The sequence below is a fragment of the Neovison vison genome, chromosome 9 (genome assembly GCF_020171115.1).
Source record: "Neovison vison isolate M4711 chromosome 9, ASM_NN_V1, whole genome shotgun sequence".
In the NCBI taxonomy this organism is placed as follows: Eukaryota; Metazoa; Chordata; class Mammalia; order Carnivora; family Mustelidae; genus Neogale; species Neogale vison.
Window position 1 is genome coordinate 59,940,743 of NC_058099.1, and position 22,895 is coordinate 59,963,637.

Sequence of the window (22,895 nt, forward strand, 5' to 3'; positions counted from 1 at the left end):
ATTTTCCTTTCTGTTCAGAGTTTTGAAGTAAGGAATTGAACTTTATGAAAGTAAATGTAAAGTTGTAACTTAATATACATGTGTTAGAGTACAGTAGTTAAGAACTCAGAGTCCAAAGTCAGAGAGCTCTGGACTCACATCCCAGTTCCACAGCTTTAATGGACTACCAGCATGATTGGTGAGAAGTGTCTTAACTCTTCTAGGCCTAAGTTTCTGTGTTTCTAGTATGGAGACAAGAGTATCCACCTAAATTTGTTTTAAGAATCACTGTGCATGAGACTCATCATTATCATCATCATTATCATCAAAATCAGAAGTAATTTAACCTGATTACTTCTCAGTACCATTCTTTGATAAGGTTAGAAGGAGATAATCTAATTTAGCATTGGCTCTTTCAATATTTTTTCCTGGTCATAAATCTACACTGAGCTTTGTCTCTAGATGGCCAGAGAAGCCAGTTGCAGACCTTGACATGGATTTCACAAACTGCCCTCCAGAGTGTTGGATCCTATAATCTGTGTCCTCTGCATCTAACATGACAAGAAGTCAAATGTGCAGATGGGAAGTGTCCTGCAGCTCCCGTTTGCCCTCATTTTTGGAAAGTAGTACAATATTCACAAATTGAAAAATTAAAGAACACAGATAACAAGTACAAACTATTAAAATAATTATTGTTAGAATATAAACTGAGGGGCACCTGGGTAGCTCGGTTGTTAGAGCATATGACTCTTGGTCTCAGGGTTGTAAGTTTGAGCTCCACATTGGGTGTAAAGATTACTTTAAAAAAAAAAATAAAATCTTAAAAAAAAAAAAAGATAAACCAAGCCATGTTAAATATTTTAAGAGTTTATTTGAGCAAAAATTGATTCAGATTCAGATTGGGCAACACCAAACCAGAATTGTTTAGGAGCAGCAGGCCAAAAACTCATATAAAATAAGTGTGGAAGTAAAGAAGGGAAATTATTGATTGGCTGTAGCTTAAAGCTTTGTCGCTGTTTATGACTGGTTGTTTTGATTTTGTAATCTTGAAGCATTTACAGGCTTAGATTTTGGTTTGCCTCCAGAGGCCACCACAGCATTAGAGCCCCCTCAGTCTAATAGCATTCTTGTTTAATTAATTTAACATTTTCAGTCTATGCATCTCAGACATAAATGCTGATAGCATTGATATATGATATTCTAGGTTTATATACATATGTGTGTATATATATTCATATATATATATAAATATGTTTATATTTTAATAATGTCCTTTTAATTTCTTTTTTAACAGTAAAAGTAGATGTCTTTATGTCAGTAGGTACACAGTATCAATAGCTTCATAGGTTTGTCATACTCCAAGTTGTTTAAGCAGTGTCCTGTAATAATAAGGTTATTTCCTTTCTTTTCCCCACTGTTGTCATGGTTCTGTAGTGACTGCTCCAAACTTTTGTCCAGGAGAAAGACATGTCTTTCACTTTCAAAGCTTTTAGGCAAAGTTTAGTGCCTGACAGAATTGCCAGAGTCTAATTCTAGGAGATGATGAATTTGAAGAATGTTCATGGTGGGATGATGTTGAGTCAGTTGGGGAAGGCAAAGAGATCACGGGCCAGACCTCCAGACCATGAAAGTACCTTGATATGGTCATTTTACTCCAGGACCTGATCCTTACCTTTGTAAATCTGAGAGGTAATGGGGTCCCAAAGACCCCACTTTCATAGGTGTGGGATGTCAGTGCCCATGTCGTCCAGCTGTGATGACTGGATGCTGTCTTCTCTAAGACAGGAGCAAGTAGTCATGTTCATCGCCTTTCTGAGCCTCCCTTTTCTGTGTGTGTATGAGTTATTTTCTCCTCTTGCTGACCTAGCTTTTTTTAGAGATGTTAATTTAGGTACAGTTTTAAAAGATATGTTAATATATTTTATAATCCTTTAGAACTTGTTATACTTAAGACATGTTTGCTGATTGAATTGTGTAATACTCAAGCAACAGAATAAGTGTATGGTTCCATTTCCAGAGTGTTAAAAAATTGAAAAAAGGAAAGAAATTATAGCATGATTTTATCTAATATTTCAGTAATAATTTTAAAATGTAAAATGTTTATTAGACAAAAGATTAAAGATTTTTCCATAGAATTATCACTGCATAAGTTCAGTTCTTTAATTTTGCTCTTTTCCTCCGCAACTGAACACACATCCAACCAGTTTCTGCATCACCACATTCTTTCCAGTCTCCACCCTGCCCCAGAAAAGAAAAAAATATATATAATTTGAATAGGCTAAATTGCTAGTTTCATAGAGAACAGGGTAAATGTGTGTTGAGAGTCATATGTCTGTCTCTTCCTTTATCTCTTTTCTGTGCGGCTCCATAGAAACATTGAACAAGATGAATCAATGTTTCAGGCCAACCACCTTTTGCATTCTGGCTTTATTCCACTCTTACAGCAGCAGAGTCGATAAGTGGAGACAGGTGTTGTTCTGCAGAAATTGCTGTCTTTACTTTTCCCCACCCACCTGTCCATGTGGTAGAGTTTGTAAATGAACTTACTATCTGTCTGTCTTTCTTTTGTTCTCTTTCTGCATGTATATGCTCACTTGGCTGTAATGCTTATAAGTCTCTGTATCATGAAGCTCACCTAGGACCCAAGATATAGATATGGATACAAGGAAATTAGAGTCTACTCTAACCTTATAATGTATTGCCCAAATTGGGACACTTTGGAAGATGGTGCTTTGATAATGAAACTGGGACAAGGAGGTAAACTGGAATGTACCTCCTACCCCTTCTAATGTAAACCTTATGCCAGAGCTGAATCTTTGGCTGTTTATCCTTCCATCTGATTAGGAAAGTCCCATCCTCTGCCACAAAGGCCAACAAATGGACTTGAGACTTCTGAGGAGCACATTTGTTAAAACAACCTCCCCAAATAAAAGAAAAATCCACTGTATTAAAATGGTTAACTGTATCCACACATAGGTGGTATGTCCAGAAAATTTGGTAATATGGTGTATATAAGATTGTTTCCAGGCAAGCAGTCCCTATGTGATATTTCAAAATAGTGAGTAGATATATAAAAGTCAGAAATTATAGCATGGAAAGCTATATTAATAATAATAATATCTGTTCACTTAGAAAGAATTTCAAATGTGCCAAAGTCCGAGATGCCTCTTATCATGAATCAGGTTTCAGACAAGTGTGAGCCTGGAAGCTATTCTGACTATTTAAAAATATTTTATATATCTCTGATCTATTCCAATATATGTTTACTTAATTATTACATGTTCATCAGGGAAACTTATTTAACTGTTTCTAAGGTTCTAGGGTAAATGTCACTGTTGCCATATATACTGCCTATAATGCTTTTCAGTCATTCTATAAATACATTTTTAAATCAACTGTATGCTAAACACTGAGTATACAACATCAGATGAATTACAGTTCTTGTAATGATATCTTCAAGTGATTCCATTTTTTTCCCCAAAGTTCAAGTACATTAAATTATTAGAGTATGGACATTTTTCTAATACATTTTATCTGTAATTGTTTAATTTTACATTATAAAATGAATATACATTTCAACAAAACAAATTAATCTCTGAAATTAATCTTTTAGTTTAGAAATATACTCTAAAATTCTAGATTGTGTTAATTTGTCCTAGCCTTTCTAGTTTGCTTGCAACATGTAACATAGAAGAAAGTAAACATGACACTTTAGGTTGTAAATACTTTCTAAGCTACTTGAACACCATGGGTATAAATAGTAATGATCAATCTGTGTATCGTCTTTAATTAGAAGCCTATATTTAGTACATTATACTGTGTCCTTACATATAAGGACTAATGATATTAACAGCAAGGGGTTTTTAGTATATAAATGGGTATATATACATATATTACATAATGTATACATATCCAAAGATACACTGTATCCAAAAAACACAGGTAGAATCTCAATGTGTTTCAACCAGATAGTTACACTAAATACATTTGAGGATAGGATGAGGTAGGGAATTTTTTTAAGTAATTATTTCAGATTTTCTGTGTTCCATCAAAGACTTAGAGGAAGTGTCATTTTTTTTTTCATTTCATTTCAGATGCAAAATTTTAATTCTTTGAACAGGAAATTATTCATATTTCAGTTTGGAAACTCATCTGTTTTTCATTTCCTATCTGAAAACAAATTTGGGAGAAGAAACAGTTTTAACAAAATTTTAATTATATAGCAGCAAGGTAATACTGAAAGCCTAAAATACATAGTGTACAGTAAAATGAGGGAAATAATAGTGTTTTAAAATTAGATTCTAAATCTGTATAGGTGATAAAGAAAAAATAATGTTATCACTTAAAACTCAACTGATCAAATGCTCAAAAACAAGATGATGATTTATCTTTTTTTCCTTATATTACTATTTATGAAATGCTACTATAGTAGAAGGCATAAACAATCACAAAACCACTCTTTTTCATTCACATATATTTTTACAAAATTTTTAAAAAATATTTGTTTATTTATTTTAGAAAGAGAGCAATAGAACATGGAAGGAGGGGCAGAGGGAGAGAGGATCTCAAGCAGACTCCACACTGAGAACAGAGCTCAACACAGGGCTCAGTCTCATGACCCTGAGATGAGGACCTGAGCTGAAACCAAGAGTCAGATGCTTAACCGAATGTACCACTCAGGGACCTCAGTTAGTTTTACTTTTGAATCTACTTTTTCACTGTATTTCTGAATGGTCAGGTGTCAAATGAAACAGAAAACAAAGAAATACATGTGGTTATTTGTGTTCTGGTATTGGTGGTGGTGGTGGTGGTGGTTCTCTACCCCAGAAAAGCAGATCAGTTTCCAAACTATACAGATGAACATATTGTTACATAACAAGTGGCAAGGCAGAAGTGTATTTCCTTGCCTAAATTAACTGACAATTGTGTCAGTTTTATGCTTCATTGTCAAAGGAAATCTATTCACTTAGCATCAGGGAGAAAGCAGACATTCCTTGGACGCTGAGATTGTCTTAAATCAGGATGTTCTCACACAAGTCAGTGGATGAAGACAGGAAAAGAAAAACATTTACCATTCTTTAACCAAGAACTTTGCATCAGGTGTTTTATATGTATTATTTCACGTAATACTTTTGGGTCAATACAAACGTGGCAGCATTTACACAGTGGTGAGGAATTAATGCATTCATCTTGTTAATTTGGAGCCAGAATCTAGTGCCCTGTTGTTCACAGAAAAGAAAGGACGCTGCTGTGAATTTATTCAGCTTAATGCTGTGCATAGATTGCAATCAATAGATAATTTTATTTGTTACCTATACACAGTTCTTTTTATAAACACTGTAATTACTTTCTATCAATTCAATCAACTTTATCTCCTTAATCAGAGCAGTTTAATAAAATTTTAATAACATTTTCTTGTCCCAAACTGTCTGGAAAATTTTTAATTCTTTTTGCTTTACCAAATAACATCAGAAATCCTAGTCTGTGAATTATATTTGTAAAAATGATTATCCATGAAGCTCTAGTCTTCAGGAACATCAGCTTTAATTCTATATATCACTTTCTTATTATGTACTTTAATTCAATAGAGGAGATAAATAGCAAAAAACTGAAACATTGGGATTCAAGTTATCACTTCCATCATTCTTCTAGAACATTGCCTTTGGGAACTAGAAATTTTTCTTTTCTACATTCAGTACTATCTAGGAAAATGTTGAGGCACATTAAAAAGGAGAGTATAATAAAAAATCTGGCCTTTTAAATCTTCAGATCTCAAAGTTGTATGTTCTCTTCTGAACTCTCCTTTGAAAAGATCTGTCAAAAATAGTTTTTTTCTAGTCACACATAGAAAGTAGTAAAATAGCTTCTCTGCATTCCAGAGATCACATAGCATTGTCCTACTGAATTAAAAAAGAATCTAGTATTTGTTGCTGTTGTTGCATTACTATTTTTTTGTCATTTTGAAATTATGATAAATTAGGACAAAGTTAACTATACTTCTGGGAGTAAATGGAATTCTCAAAGAGATAGACTAACTCATTCTTAGTGCTAAGATATCGTTTAGGAAAAAAAAATGTTCATCAACTGGTTGCCTCAGATATTTACTCATCTCATATGGTTGACTGGTTTACAGTGACTATAGAGTCTTTTTTGCTTCTCTACATATCAATTTTAATGTAAATAAATTATTACTTCAGATAGTTTTCTGTAACTATTTGTTACATAATATGTTATAATTGGGGTTGCAAATCAAACCACTAGACAACAGATAAGGTGATACAATTTTATCACTTATTTGAAGAAAAAAATTATTATATATAAAAATGCCTGATTGAAATATCTTAATGCCTTTGCAAGGGTTGTACATTTATAAATTGTTCATCTTTCCACTTAAATATGGAGAACTCCCATATGTATTCATTAGTTAACACTGAGAGTCTTGAAAAGTCCCTATTTCAGTCCTTCAGATTCTAATCGTGGCCTAGACCAGAGATACTTTTATAGAGAAAGACTTGGGAAGTTTTGGTAACTAATTTGGTAAAGGAGAAGAGAGAAGATGAGGGGACCAACCTGACACTGGGAAGACATTAACAGAAAAAAAGGAACAGAGCAATCAGAGTGCCAAAGCTAACCATGGGCAAAGAGAAAACCAGCACCTGGGACTCAGGCTCTGACCTCCAAACTTTGCTCATGATCCTACTTTCCACTCCTTCCTCACATTCTACTTCTGAAAACATCATTGGATTCAACTAAAGACATGTTCTTCTCTTTGAAGAAAGTACTCATTATGCCAATTGCAGGCCTTTGCTAATTGTGCAAAATATAGCCCTTCTCAACTATGCAAACGTGGGTCTTTTTCACATGGATACATATTAATTTACCATTTTCAATTTTGGAGAGAAAGAATATGAATGAATGAGAATTTAAAAAGGCTTCATTGCAGAAATACGGTCAATGGCAAACTGCTTTTCTAAACCTCAAAAAGGGTTTGAAAGTATGTGGGTGCAAACCACACTAAGGAGTAAATGAGCCTACTCATTAGGAACTCTGTGGAACGATAGTGTTTCTCTGGAGGTTAAGGTCATCAAAAGTTCAATTCCCAGTAAAAAGGATGGTTAGTCTGACCCATAGTTTGCCTAGTCAAGTAGCTGGTCTATTCCTTCTATATAATTAAATTTTTGTTAGTTGTTTTAAAACACACAAAAACAGGATACAGCTTTTTTGTGGTTTCTCTTTGATGAGTTTTTAAAGGGAATGGTTTGAGGTTTTTCTCTTAGTACAGTGAGGAGAAATAGGACACAGAATAACTAGTACTGTAGGGAGTTTGCACATATTAATTATATTTTTCTTCTTGGTAGAGAAGTTGAAATTTTGCAGATCCATATTGAAAGGACTTTGCTTTAAGTTGATGGCTTTAGCTTTACCAAAAAGTTCAGTCACTGGATGTAATTTTACACAGTGACTGTAGTGTGATGTGCAAATTTACGAGCACTCCCTTGTTTTGAGTTTAAAATTTTAAGTATAAATTAGAAGCACCAAGAGATTTTTGTTTCCAAACCTCTCGTGTTTCAAGAGAATACTGAAAAGACCTATGTAAAACAATCAAGAAATCTTCTCAAGCTTGGCCAGAGAAAAAGCACAATATGGCAGCCAGGCATCCAGACTGCAGTCCAGAATGCCTGGGCCCCCAACAGAGCTTACCAGTTTTTTGACCCTGAGAAAGTGTTTTAATTTCTCTGCATCTCAGCTTCCTCACTTGCAGAATGGTGATAATAATGGTACTTCTAGGTTCTTTGTGAAGATAAAATTGTCAACATATGTGAAGCACAAAGAAAACAGTAGATGTGATATGTTTTATTGTTAACTATTGGATATAAATACATATTTTATTTTATTTATTTTTTAAAAGATTTTATTTATTTTTTTGTCAGAGAGATAGAGAGAGTACAGGCAGGCCGAGTGGCAGGCAGAGGCAGAAGGAGAAGCAGGCTCCCTGCGGAACAAGGAGCCTGATGTGGGACTTGATTCCAGGATGCTGGGATCATGACCTGAACTGAAGGCAGCTGCTCAGATGACTGAGCCACCCAGTCATCCCCTAAATATATATTTTAAATCTGGCATTTTATCAAGAAAATGGTGAAGAATTATAAGTGCATTATATATATATATATGTGTGTGTGTGTGTGTGTGTGTGTGTGTGTAAAAAATAGGTAAATAGAAAAAACAAGCTCTCTAAATATATCCTATTTTTTCCACTTTATTTTAAGACAAAGTTCTAGTTGGTTAAAAAATTAGAATTTTCAGACCATCAAGTTAAAGATATGTAAATGAAAAGTATTTAATATTAGCAGCTGACTACTCAATATTTTCCTGTTTTTCTTTAAATTACAGGGAGTTTTTTCTGTGGTCACATTCTCAGTAAGACAAAGCCATTGAGTTGAAGATCTATTAAAATTAGAATGATTAAGTGGCAGGTATTGAGGTTGGAGAGGAAGTGTGTCACGTGCCCCCTGTGCAGATAGGAAAACAAAGTAACATAGTTTGATATTTCTGGAATGTTTATGTGCTACATACTCTTTATCCAGTACATTCAAGGACCTTGTTGAAACGGAAGGAAACATAAGGAAGTAGTATTCTTGTTTATGAATTCTGTGACAATGCAAAGTACAAATGCCATATAGCTTATTTTTAAAAAGTCTATTAATCAAATTTGGGTTGAATACATCTAGCTTGCTTTATTTCTAACTTGCAAACTTTCCTCCAGGGCAGCTACAGAAAACAGGATTCTAGCTTGTGAGGGTAGAATTTGGGATTGAGTTCTGGGAAGGAAGGGGATATCTTAACAAAAGTTGTTTGGATATATATAGTTGAAAGGATGAGAAGAGATATCTGAGAGTCAGGCTTAGGAAAACCAAAAGCCAACAGTAGGAAAGAATTGAATCTACTAGGAACAAGGGTGCATATTTCAAATAGTTTTGAATAGTGTTTGGGTGATGTCAGCTCAGCTTGATAGTAGGAAGATGCATGGTCATGTTGGGTTGGCCAAAAATATGAGATTAGAGTGGAACTCAACTTCTCCAGACCTGGAACTCAACTTCTCCAAAATATGAGATTAGAGTGGAACTCAACTTCTCAACTTCTCTATTTTGACCATTTTATTCTTCCTTAAGAGGATCTCAGCAAGAGATACCAGAACACAAAGAGGCAAAACGACTGCACCAGCACCTACACAAAAAACAAAACTAAAAACAACAACAACAAAAACATAGAAACACAGAAGAAGTTGGTTAAGAATCTGAGTCTTCGTTTAGGCTTAGGTCATAATCTCAGGATTGTGAGATCAAGCCCCTCATTAGGCTCTGTGCTCAGCAAGGCATCTGCTTGAGGTTCTCATTCCCTGCCCCTCCTGCTAATGCATGCCCTTTTTCTCTCTCTCTCTTTCTCTCTCTCTCCATCTCTCTCTCTCTCACACACACACACACAAATAAATGAATAAATCTTTTTTAAGTGTGTTTTGAGAATTAAGCTTTTATTCATCCATGATACCTTTGCCTCATTAACATGGACAATTGAAATTTGATTTTCCTCAACCACTTTTATTTTTTCACAGTAGAAAAGATTATCTTATACCTCACCTACTTTCAGTAGTTGTTATTCCTTACTGAGTTTACTGCTCTCGACTTTCTGACAAGTTCCAAAATAATGACCGATGCTGTGTATTGTTAAACGTTTGGTCAGACAGGTAGATACAGATAGATGAGTATGTGTTGAACAAAGACAGTTAAGCATTATTTAATCAATGTTTGTTTGATCCGTGTGAAACAAGTATAAATGTAAACTGCAACCCATCTGTTTCATCATTCATGTGAAGCCAACCTCATTTTTAAAACTTGATTTCTTATGTAATTGCCCCAGAACGACAGAGGAGGATCAGTTGAGAAGAAAAACCTTTTGGACTTGCAAGATAAAGGATAGTTATGTTTAAGTGTGTTTCACATGTTGGGCTTCCTCGTTTTTCAGTGGCCTTCAGGATAGGTAGCGTCATGCCTTGGTAATTACCAGCTGTTAATCATCAGCTGGGCTTTGAAATCACACAGACCTGAGTTTTAGGGTGAATGTCTGAGTCTAGCTGTGTGAGCAAATTACTTAACCAGCAAATCACACAATGCCTGCCAGAGAGAAGACCCTCAGTAAGATTTATTGAGTTAATCTTTCTTTACTTCAATTTCCTTGTCTTGGAAAATAACAATACATACCTCATAACATTTGTGAAAATTAAAGAGGATACTACATGACCCAGCAGCTACTATAATTGTCCTGTTACTCAGAGGTCTTCTCATGGGTCATCCTATAAGCCTAAACATATTAACACATGTGACATAAAACTCACGTTTCCATGACTGGTTTTTAAACTCTTCAATGAAAGTATCAAATCAAGCATTCAGAAGGCTGGGGATATGTGGCGAGAGTGGAAATGGACATGAGTTAACAGTGTCTGTGTTAAGAGATGCAATTTCATTAGTCTAATTAAATGCATGCCACTTTACACATCTGCGAGTGATCTTAGTCTGAAGAACAAGGTCATCAAAGGAAGGAATATCTTCTACCAAAGCGCTGTGCATCAGTGAGCCTAGGAGCTCTTGGGATATTTTACAGAAGAAAGTGTAAGAAGCTTATGTACTCAGCAATGCTCCTCAGTGTAAAGTGGAGTATCCCTGGTAGTTGTGATTTCAGGATCACATACTTTACTATTAAAGCATATGATAATGAGTGCTAAAGCATTAGTTTTAGTGCACGATACCTTGCAGTTTCCACAGTCTGTTGTTTAACTTCCATGTTACATGGAAGAATTACTCCACCATTTCTCTTTATGAACTCTTCCCGACAACATTCATTCATCATTTCAATTCATTTAAGGAAATCTGTTGAACCATAATTTATTGAGCCGTCTTTGTAGATGCAAAGATGACTAAAGGTGTATAGGGAGGACTGTGGCTGAGGACTTTAGAATCTAAGCTGTAGGTCACTTCGAACCAGTGGAAGTTCTTAAGCAGGAACCGAACCTGTCCAGAGCTGAGTTTCAGGAATGTTACTTTGGTATGAAGAGTAAGTTAGAGTGAATGTACAAATTACCTTGTGACACTGGTAACAGTGTGTTATGGAGAAACAGGCACAATTTTAAGTTGCCCTCAAGTTGTAAACTGTAAATAAAGAAAGAATAGCAAAGCCTGTGCCCAATGAAGCCAGTGAATGACCAGTAAATTTGAAGACTGAGGTTAGGTCTTGACAGGAAAGAGTAGGGAGAATAATCAAGATAAAATAATGTTCACAGAACCAGAAGGAATATTGAACTAGAAAACTTGTAAACTACAGTTGCAGAGAAGGAAATGGAAAAGTAAAACAATTTTAAAAACCCTGCCTTTCCAATATTCACGGAACATCTATATTGATTTTTTTTTTTCATTTGAATCAATGTTGGTGACTATCACTGTTTTTTACTATGATTAATCATTTCATGTTTTGCTGGTTATAGTAGTGTTCAGCTTCATAGCTAGGGTCATCTTTGAAGAAGTGTGGCTTCAGTCTTTTCTTTTTAAATCATGTTTCTTACTTGTGATAAATGCTTATAATCGGTGTTATCGAGTATTGATTTTGTGTGTGTGTGCTGTTTTTCTTTTAAAGTCAATTGACCCTGGCCAGCAGTTCACATGGGAACATTCAAACTTGGAAGTAAACAAACCAAAGAATAGATATGCAAATGTAATCGCATATGATCATTCCCGGGTTCTCCTATCAGCAATAGAAGGTAAGGAAATTCAGACATTGTTTATACTTTTATTTTCATGAGTTTAAGGGTTTGCATGAAAATACAGTTCTAGCTAGGTTTTTTGCTATCTATAGAAGTAGTTAATTAAGATTCAGGTATCATTTGTTATCACATTTTCTTTCTCATATAAATATACTATAAATGGGCACACGAAATCCCCAATACTATATTACACAGAAGCATCTCTCATTACATTCTTAACTTGGCTCTAGGTGAAAGATTTCATAATGTAGTTGATGCTTATGGAGGGGAAGAAAATCAAGGTTGTCCATTTTACTGATGGTTGCTGATGGTTATAAATAAAACGGTGATTATCAGAATAAAATCATTGACTGTTATTTTAAAATGAGGGTAAGGGGACCTGTTTATAAATAAACCTGGATAGCCAGCAGGGACAGTCTAAAGGTTAGGAGTTGATGGTGCGGTGATTAATTAAAATTAAGCATATTGGAAATGTCTGGTGCAGCTAATTTGTAGACTGCTTGGTAATGTGTCTCTCACAATTGTAGCAAGGTGTGCATTCCAGAGGAAATGGTTGCTCCTAAAAGATGAGGATTACACTTCTAATACACCTAGCTGCTTCTAAGGGTTCATGAGGAGAGTATTTTCCATTCATTCCCTTCCAGCAATAAATCCCTTGACGTGGCATATTAAAATCAATTAGGGGCTCATGTTCAACACTCAGCATTTTGTTAGTTTCTTTTGGCTATGGTAGCACATTTCTGTCCTTAGAAAAGAGTTTACCATGTCACTTAAATCCTTTCTTCTATCATAATAGCTAACCTGGACCACCAACTACCACATACCACATCATTCTCATTGGCATCCTTTAGAAAAGCTCTGTGGCTTGAATTCATACTTGAAAGTTCACCACTTACCCTCTTCCAGATGTTTTATTAAACATTAAATAATACCAGTTTCAGACCCAGTCCGTCTTAGAACCTGGCAGTTCAAACATCCTCTTCAGTCGTTCAAGTATTTTTCACTTTTTCTGCTTCCCAACTCTATGATGCCTACGTAACTTTTTCTCATAACTCTGACTAGGCTCTACAAGTCCTACCTTCTTTGTTTAGTACCCCAAATTAATTTGAAAGTGAGACACTGCTTAAAGATCTCCCCAGTAATCACCTAAGGCAAACAATACATTTATTTCCAGTTTTGGGGGAGGAACTATCTTCCAGCATTTAAGCAAGGTCATACCTGTACTCTCCCCTTTCTTCAAAATGGTATTATGTGGCATAGATATATTTTGTAATGTTCTCACAATCAATTTTACATTTGGAAAATGTTACAGTTCCTTTTTGAGGCTACTGAAGATACTAGAAATTCAAGAGTTAACCTTTTCCATATGGGAAAAAATTGATCAGGTGTATCAAAATTTCATCAATGCTGGTTCTTCAAGTAGGATGGTGTCACACAGGTAATTGCTTCAAGTCCTGTTTGAGAACTGTAATTGGTATATGTGGAGGATTAGCATATAGCATTTACATTTTATCTTTACATCCCACTTCAAAATGTAAAAAACACAAAACAAAACCAGCAATTTCTTGTCTCAAGTCTTTTAAATTAACTCCTTGTTTAATAAGAAACTAAACCAAGTCACAAGTGGAAGAGAGGAATCTTTTTTTCCATTAGTGAAATAGGTAAACTATAAAAATTAAATGAATGTAAATTGAGAACCTATTTGGCATGATCTTGGCTAGAGAACGTGTCAGTCTGCCTTTGCTATATTGTGGCATTGTTTCCAGTTGGAATTAGGTCATTCAGTATTACTACATGCCTGTACTTTTGCCCACTTTATCATTATTTTCCTTAACCTGCTATTTTCCACCGTCTTAACAGTAAAGTATGTCAAAGGACAAAGACTATTCCTTCTTGTCCCTTATGTCCCTTATTATGATAGATGGAAATGATGTACATTTCATTCCTATGATATTTTTACAGTACAAAAGTAAAAGAACTTGAATCAGACTAAAACCTGCCTTTTTATAGCTCTATGCTCACAAATATACCCTAAATCTAGAGCTGACCTAGAAACCAAAGTCTTTCAATTTTAAGTCTTATGCAAAAGGTTAGAAGCATTTAATTGAAGTTTATGGGGCTATATAGAGAGCTTTAATCTAGATTACAACCATGAACAGCGTTTTATCTTAGACTAAGCCCTACTCAGCTGATATTTAAGGGGGTAAATGATCATCCTATATCTTAAGCTTGGAAAAGGAATGCTGGCAACAGGAATAGTAACCACAGAACCTCTAACTGGGACTTCTTGCATAAAGGGGCTTTAATAACACAGAGCCAGATTTTTCAAGAGGATTTAAATGTTAAGAGATTTTATGCACAATTTAGAAAATTTAACATGGTTGTTTCAGGTTCCACCGGTAGTGATGACTTAAAAGACTTCAGTGGAAGGTTTTAGTTTGGACATTTCTGCTGCTGTTCTCTCAGTGGTGCTGGGCCCTCTGCATGTTTACTTTGCAGAGTGGCCTGGCAGACAATAAAGGAAAACTGGAAGTTGCCACAGTGATTCGTATTATCTTTATCTTTTTTTCCTAGAGCAAAACCTTTATACTACTTCCACTGAGCACTGGCAAAGGAAATAAACTAAAGAATGGGGAATTATGTGTCAGCATGAGTGTGCTTATTGAATTCTGTGAAAATAGTGATATTTCATGATAGATTTCCAAATCACAGTCATTTTATTTATGCTGGGGAAAATGTAGAATAAATTCAAGAGAGTTCCAACTACAAGAATGCTTACAATTGCTGAATTATAGAGCAAGAGGTAGGGAAACACAATTAAATTTTTGAACAGTCCAGTTACTGTTGGCAACCCCTCCATGTTTAAGCTATCCTTAAGAGACATCAGTAATTCCTGAGGAAGAGAGGTGATAGGATTTATTTTTCTGGTTTAAGTAAATATTGCCAAAAACTAAATTGAAACTAGTACGTATGCATAAATAAAGTAATATATCATTTGTTTACTCTTATAGAATCCTAAGTTTCTCATTAGTTTTACTAAAGTAGAAAAAAAGAAATGGATAAGCCAAAGATGAGAAAAGCAAGGAAATTTGGGTTTGGGTCACAGCTCTGTCACTTAGCCTCATCTTCTCTGAGTGTCAGTTCCTCAGCTGAAAACTTTATTTTTGTTTGAATTTTTTAATTTGAGTGTAGTTGACATACAGTGTTTACTAGTTTTAAGTATACAACATAAATCTTATGCAACTGATTCAATTTCTCTGTAAGTTCTGCTGAGTTCCCCACAAGTGTAGCCTCTATCTCTCCACACAATGCTATTAAAATATCAGTGGCCATATTCCCTTTGCTGTGTCCTTTATTCCCATGACTTATTTATCCCATAATTGGAAACTTGTATCTCCCACTCCCCTTCACCCATTTTGCCCATCCTCTTAACCCCCTTCCCTTTGGAAACCACCAGTTTGTTCTCTGTGTTTATAGGTCTGATTCTACTTCTTATTTGTTTATTCATTTGTTTTATTTTTTAAATTCCACATATTAGTGGAATCTCTTTTATATTTGACTTCTACAAATTAACTGTATATAGCTATCTCATCAATTATATCATTTACTGTATACATTACATTACTTTACTATGTGTGTGTGTGTGTGTGTGTGTATTTATACACAGTTGTATTATATATAAGTAATAGGGCTCAAGTTGGAAGTGAGCTCTTCTGATTCCACAGCTCATGCTTGCATGGGCGCACCTCATTCACACTGCTTTCCTACTGATAGACAATGTGTCTCTGACTAAGTCATAGTTTGAATCCAAATGTCCACATTTATAATTTTGCCTAAAAATCCATTTTATCATTGGGATAACCTACAGATAATACAAAACTGTATTTTAGTATTTAATTTCCTATTTTATGGCACAACTAACCTGAAGCAATGACACAATATGGGAAATCATCAGTGATCCAAATACATTAGAGCCCTGTAGTTGCAAAAGTAAGGTCAAATGCATCTATCTCTAACTGATTCCAAAGATGATCTACTTACCTTGGTATCTTTGCATGTATCTTAACTCCTTATAAACCCAGGAATATCAATTAGTAGCAGAGTATTTATTGTAATGTCTTATAACTAGTATAACTTCAATCTAATTATTTCAGTCCTAGATTTAAAAAAAAAAAAAAGTATTTCCCCCTAAAATGAAATTACTGTTCATTGCTGTTGTCCACAGCTATGGAAAAACTTAAAAAAAAAAAAAAACAGTATTCTATGGCTATTAGTAATGAAATTAACATTTCACTTTAAAAGCCATATTTAAATGGAATTTTAAAAACATTGTTGACCAGGACTAAAACCCAACCTTTTTTTACTAAAAAATAAAACTCAACTTTTTATGTCAACAAGAAAGTCAAGAAGTTAGAATAGATATAATTATCTGGGTACCTATGGTGTGTTGGGTATCATGTCATAGATTTTATATCATATATGAATTCATGGATGGATTTTCTTTATAATGTTCAGAATGACCTCAAAATCTAGTACTGTTAAACTTCTAAAATTCAAGTGACTTGTTTATAATTAGTAGCTGGTAGTTAGTGACAGAGCCAAAATTCTAATACAAGTCAGTCAGACTCAAGATTGCAATTCTTTCGAACTGGCCACTCAGAACTATAGCAGCTTTTGAATTCATAATGACTGTGCCTATATATGTCATACCTAATTCAAAAATGATGGGTTCTTGGCTGGGGAGACTGTCTAGGAATTTTGAAATATACATTTTCAAACAGTCATGTCAGAAATCTGAGAACTAGAAGTCTTCAACTGTGTTCTTAGACTCTAGTCAAAGTGAAGTTTTCCCAAGAATAAATGACATATAAATGCTTTCAGGTGGATTTTTTTATTTGCTTGTTATTATTTTTAAAGTTCTATTAAGAAGAACATTGAATAAGAAGACCGAAGACTTGAAACTAAACTCTAAGTTAAAATTAACACTTTGAGGAAGCTAGATCCTTTTTAGAATCTGACAAGCATTTTATTTTTTTCTTTTTCTTTTTTTTTTTTTTTAAAGATTTTGTTTATTTGACAGAGATCACAAGTCAGCAGAAAGGCAGGTAGAGAGAGAGGAAGGGAAGCAGGCTCCCCGCTGAGCAGAGAGCCTGATGTGGGGCTCGATCCCAGGACCCTGAGATCATGACCTGAGCCGAAGGCAGAGGCTTTAACCCACTGAGCCACCCAGGTGCCCCTCTGACAAGCATTTTAAACCCCACTTGAAAACAAAAGACACGTACCCAATTTATTTGTACACTAATTTCATAGAGTTCAAGGACACAGAAGTTTTTTGTAAGCCCATTTGTCCATTTAAAAACCTCTGACTTGGCATGTTTTGTTCTGTTAAGAGAGAGGAATGAGAATGTGTAAGACCTTTCCTGCTCCACCTAAAATTCTGAAAGTTGATTCTAAATCTAGAAATCAATAAACACTAAGCAATATTTATTAGATAAATACTGAATCTTGGACATTAAGAAATTCGTTATTCTAAAACAAAGAAACAAACAACCCGCATTTAAGATAGAGGGTTTACACCAAAGAGAATAATTAGCCTGTGTGTGTCTCTTCTACCAAGCCAGATTTAAATGGTTTTATCTACGAAAAAGTTACAAACGACAAAGCATAGTAGGAGTGCGTGGCTGGCTCAGTTATTTAAGTATCTGACTGTTGATTTCTGCCCAGGTCATAATCTCAGGGTTGTGAGACCGAGCCAGGGTGGAGGCCAGCTCTGCACTCAGCAGGAATTCTGCCTGACATTCTCTCTTTCCCTCCACCCCTCTCTTCATTCCACATTTGTGCTCTTTCTCTTAATAAATAAATAAATAAACAAACAAAATCTTAAAACAAAAGAGAAATGATAAAGAATAGCCCACATAGTGTCATATGCACTTTGTGAGACAAGTGCTTATTAATTTAATAAGAGAAGCATTGTGAAATTGTTTCTGGTCTGGGGGGACTATCTTAAAGTTCAAAACATAAATATATGAATTTGCTTTTTCTCTTTAATGGATACATCCTGGCAAGGGCCCATACACTTCTCAAGAATTTTCCTATTCAATCATACTAGACTCTTCTTGCTTCTGAAGATTTTGTGCCTCAGTTTCCTCATCTGTGCCATAGGATTAAAAATAGCACCTACTTCCTAGAACAATTACGACAGTTTACTAAATTAATATATATGAGGGTTTGGGAGAGTGTCTTGCACAAAGAAAATGCCCAGTAAATATCGGAAACTATGGAAATTATCAGTGGTGTTCTTATGAATTCTATTATTACTATCAATATGTCCTTTTATCCTCAGATGGGATTTCTTCTGTATATGATCTCTGGAAAAACTAATAATATCCAAGTGAGAAAACTGCATGTAGTTGGAGTACTCTGTGAAGAAAAAATATGTATATTGGTGCTTGATAAATGGAAACCAGACCCATAATAACATTACAAATTTCAGCAGGGGGAGGATATGTTCGTTTAAATGGAAATACAAAATACATCATCTGTTTGATTTACATAATATGAGCAATTCAAAAAAATCCAACTGTAAATAATACAGCTGATGTTACAACAACTCAATTGTTTGTGAGATGGGCAATTTAGCACCTTTCAAATGAGAAAGTGACTCCCAGGGAATCACTGCCCCTAAGATAAATAATATTTTTTTAGAAGTAAAGAGAAGAAACTACTGGTATTCCCCTGTATTGTTGATTCAGCTTTTACCACCACACTAGTGCTTGCTATTTAAGTCATGCCTTGGCTTCTTTACTGCACTGTTCAGTGGTTACTGATGCGTTTAACACAGCTGTCAGCACGTGATAACGTATTGTTCCATTCACATCTTTCCTGTGCTGTGAGTTAACTGCTTTTTTCTAGTATCACCTGATATTTTTTTCAATAAGTAAAAGCAAAACAAAACAAAAAAGCCACAGGGAAATAAGTAAATACAATCTTCCCAACATTTTCTAATAAAATGTGAATTACATTATTAGAAGTATAAATGTTTCATATGAAACTCTAACATCAAAGAATTTAAATTATTTTTCTGAGCAACAAATCCCTTTAATAGCTGCCATGTGCTATTTCTCACATCAGTTCAATAAATATAATTCTTTCCCCTCCCTCTTGGTTCCTGTACTTTCCCAGTCTCTCTCTCTCCCTCTCCTTTCCTCTTTCCCCTCTCTTCTCCTCCCTTCCTCCAGACACTAATGACTAATTTGTGGGCACCTGCTGTTTGTTTTATTTTGCTCCTGAAATTTTATTTAAATTAGCAAAGGAATTTTGTTAGACTGTATGTCCTATCTAAGAAAAAAACAAAAAGAAAAACTGGTCTAAATCTCATCCAACTATTGGTCGAGTTTATTTTCGTCAGGTTTCTCAGAACATCAGACATTAATTTAACAGTTGTGTGTTTTGTTTTGTTTTTTTAATATTTCGAGTCCTTCACTTCTCAAGTTAATTGTTTATAGGCATGACAAAATTTAATCCTATTTCAGGGTGGTATTTTTTTTTAATAAAAACATTCTTTTTGAGGAGCCTGGCACACATTCTTATAGCTTAATTTATCTTAAGTAGGGAGCTAGAGAGGACTTACCCTTTGGAAACTTGGAGCAAATTCACAAGGAGCTTGCAACCTGCCTAAAGACTAATGAGAGCTATTTAAATGACATCTTTCTCTTGTGTGTAGCCAAGCCAGTGGTGTGGAGAGGAGATCAGTTACTCCCTAGGTCCTACCTCAGCCTGTCCTTGTGCTTCTTATCTGGAAAAGAGAAAAAAAAAAAAAAAAGTTGAGGGATGGCTAGCTGTGTTTCTTCTTTACTCTGTTTTCAGGAAGCCAATCAAAAAGTAAAATCAAAAAGGTCCATAAGTTTATTTTTCTCTCCATTGTCTTTAGTTTAGTTATTGGGAATTTTTTTTCCATTTTTATTGTACAGCTCTGAAGATTATGCTAATGAATCTACACTTCATTGCTCAGGCTGTAGAGAAACCTACATCATCTGTGCTGTGGTTCTGTTAAAATATAATCACAGGTTGTATATTGCTGGGAAGTCATAAAACAATTATTGTTGTCCTCTCCATTTTTTTTTTAATAGAAAATGGAAAGGGGCCTTCCAGATGTGGAATAGCTTTTCATCAGTAGAGTATTTAGGAAGAAGTAGTCTTATTTCATTACTGTTTATTATACTGATCATAAGAATAACTGGTATTTTAGAAGTTTCAAATCCACTGGTATTTTAGAAGTTTCAAATGCATTGAGTCATTAGATTTTCACAGGGTGTTGGGTAAGGACATAATGAAAATGCTGCTCATATTTTAGGATCTGTGAGGAAACTGGGGCTCTGCAAGTTTCCTACAGACAGAGCTCCTTTTGCCATATTCAGCTTTGATTCATACTATGTTAAATAAAGCAACATAATAATTTCATCCTTATTAATATAAATATAATTGACCAAAACTCTGTGATGCTGTACTGGCCCAAGCTTTGCTTCATTTCAGGGCAGAGTGCTCCCTGATTAGAAATGAGTCCCCTCCATCACAGGTACTGATGATTCCCAACATGCGTAGCTAACCTTGGAATGCATTCAATGACAATTCAATCACCCACATCCTCCTCTGTGACTACTCTCATAACCCAGCCTCTTCAGCATTAGCAGTACTGGGGAACGGAAAATGAAGGGGAAGAAGACTCAGAACCTTGAGAGGGGTGGAGCCTGGCTTCACAAACTCTTTCCAAATTACCCATTCTCCCATTAACTCATTGTCAGGAGGAGCCCACAGAACATGGCATGCTTGTAAAATAATTCTCCTATGCACCGTCGAGGCATGGAAGGCAGTTTGCTAATGCTTGGTACCTCTGGGGACACTGAGTCAGATAATACACAGTATCTTTTTTTTTTAAAGATTTTATTTATTTGATAGAGATCACAAGTAGATGGAGAGGCAGGCAGAGAGAGAGAGACGGAAGCAGGCTCCCCACTGAGCAGAGAGCCCAATGTGGGACTCGATCCCAGGACCCTGGGATCATGACCTGAGCCGAAGGCAGCGGCTTAACCCACTGAGCCACCCAGGCGCCCTACACAGTACCTTTGCAAGAAGCATTGGCTTTTCCTTGCTGGAACGCCAAGAGCACCATTCATTTTGCTAGTTCTGGTGTGGCTGTGGGTGGCTGTCATAATACAAGTGAAGGCAAAACAAGGCTTGTGTCATCTGAAATTAAATAAATTTACTAGTAAAGTATTATTGGATTTCATTTTTCTGTTTTCTCTTATTTTGCCATTGTCAGCAATAAAGTTAACATTTTTTCTGCATTGTGGGTCTAAAAACTGTAATCTTGGTCTTAATCAATTCATTGTTGTTAGGGATGGTGTGTAGGTGTGGATGTTGAACTTGAGGAGACATTATTTACTAAGTAAAAGATAGCATTTTTGCTCCATTGGGTCTTCAGTACTTCTGTCTCACAACAGGGAATAAACTGGTTTACCAAAAAAGTTTTGGTTTTTTTGTTTTGTTTTGTTTTGTTTTCACTACTAAGGATTTGTAGTAGTGAAAAGAAATAAGACTATATGGCTTTTGGTACCATGCTGTGGGTCAGGACAGAGTCAGTCACTCAGCTGAAGATCCATCTGTGGTACAGTTGCTGTGTGTCTGCTGGAGCAGGGAAAGGACTCTGCCTTCCCTATAATGCTGCCTCTTCTTCACTCTCACCTCCACAATCCAGGGACAGCTCCTTTCCACGAATAGACCACCTACCAGTCTAGTCCCACCACGCCCCACACCTTGTTTTTGAATTTGTGTGCTTTTTACCCCACCCTGTTCTAATCAAGAATTGAAGTATCAGTCACACCAAAAAACCTCATCTCAGCACAGAAGAGATAGAAGCAATAGGAATCAGCTTGAAAGAGCATCAGAGCATGTTCCTGCCTAATCTGAGAGACACAAAGCCTCCATCTTAAAATAACTTCACAGAGATTTCTGAATCCAAGAAGGTTAAGAATACCACAGAGAGACATCTTATTTTAGAACTCAAAAGGACTCGAGGGAATCAATTTGTCCAACACACCTTGTTTAGCAGATAAGCAATCAGAGGTCTGGACAAGTTGAACAACTGCCCAAATGTCAAAGAGCAAACTACTGGCATCCCTAGATAGAAGTCCCAGGTTCCTGGCCAATTTCTCTAAATTTTTAGCAAGTGCTTAGTATTCTTTCAAGTCTTTAAAAGGCACATTGTGGCTCTTCGTACAGAATGGAGTGATACAGAAGTACCCACATATCTGTTGTAATTACTTAATTTCACATTAATAAAATAATTCCTGTACTATTTGGGGTCTTGCTTTTTCATTTAATATTAGGACATAAGGCTTTATTATGAAACTTTTATAATTATGAATACCCCTCAACAAGAGAAGTCTTTTCAAATCAAATTATCTCCTGACTGGAAAAATTGAGAGCAAGACAAGTTGGGTTTTTTGTGTGTTTCTGTTTTTGTTTCGTTTTGGTTTTTTAAGTGGGAACAGAAGGAGAGGGAGAGAGAGAGAATATCTTAAGCAGGCTCCATGCCCAGCCCAGAGCCCAACATGCAGCTCGATCTCACACCCCTGAGATCACAACCTGACATGAAATCAAGGGTCAGACACTTGGGGTGCCTGGGTGGCTCAGTGGGTTAAAGCCTCTGCCTTAAGCTCAGGTCATGATCCCAAGGTCCTGGGATGGAGCCCCACATTGGGCTCTCTGCTCAGCAGGGAGCCTGCTTTCCCCTCTCTCTGTGCCTACCTCTCTGCCTACTTGTGATCTCTGTCTGTCAAATAGATAAATAAAATCTTTAAAAAAAAAAAAAGAAAGAAAATAAAGAAAAGAGTCAGACATTTAACCAACTGAGCCACCTAGACACCCCTTACTTTTTTGTTTTGTTTTAATAGGCCCATATGACTCAATTAGTCCTCCTCAAGTTAACAGGAATTAAAAAAATATTTTAACCCAGTCATGATGAAACAGTTCAGATCATGTATTTGCTGGCAGTTCAACATGCTTTCAAGGTTTTAAAGCATGAATTGTCTATGTCTTCTATGTCATG

The 22,895-nt window shown here is 35.6% G+C and overlaps 1 protein-coding gene across 38 annotated transcripts in view; it reads left to right on the forward strand.

Moving 5' to 3' along the window:
• The window catches only part of PTPRD (protein tyrosine phosphatase receptor type D), a 2,250,073-nt gene that overhangs the window by 2,160,747 nt on the left and 66,431 nt on the right, over nucleotides 1–22,895 (forward strand). For all 38 annotated transcript variants that reach the window (XM_044265686.1, XM_044265656.1, XM_044265663.1 and 35 more), the window contains one exon: nucleotides 11,662–11,785. In XM_044265686.1, coding sequence (XP_044121621.1) covers nucleotides 11,662–11,785 — 124 coding nt within the window. The remainder of the gene's footprint in view (nucleotides 1–11,661; nucleotides 11,786–22,895) is intronic.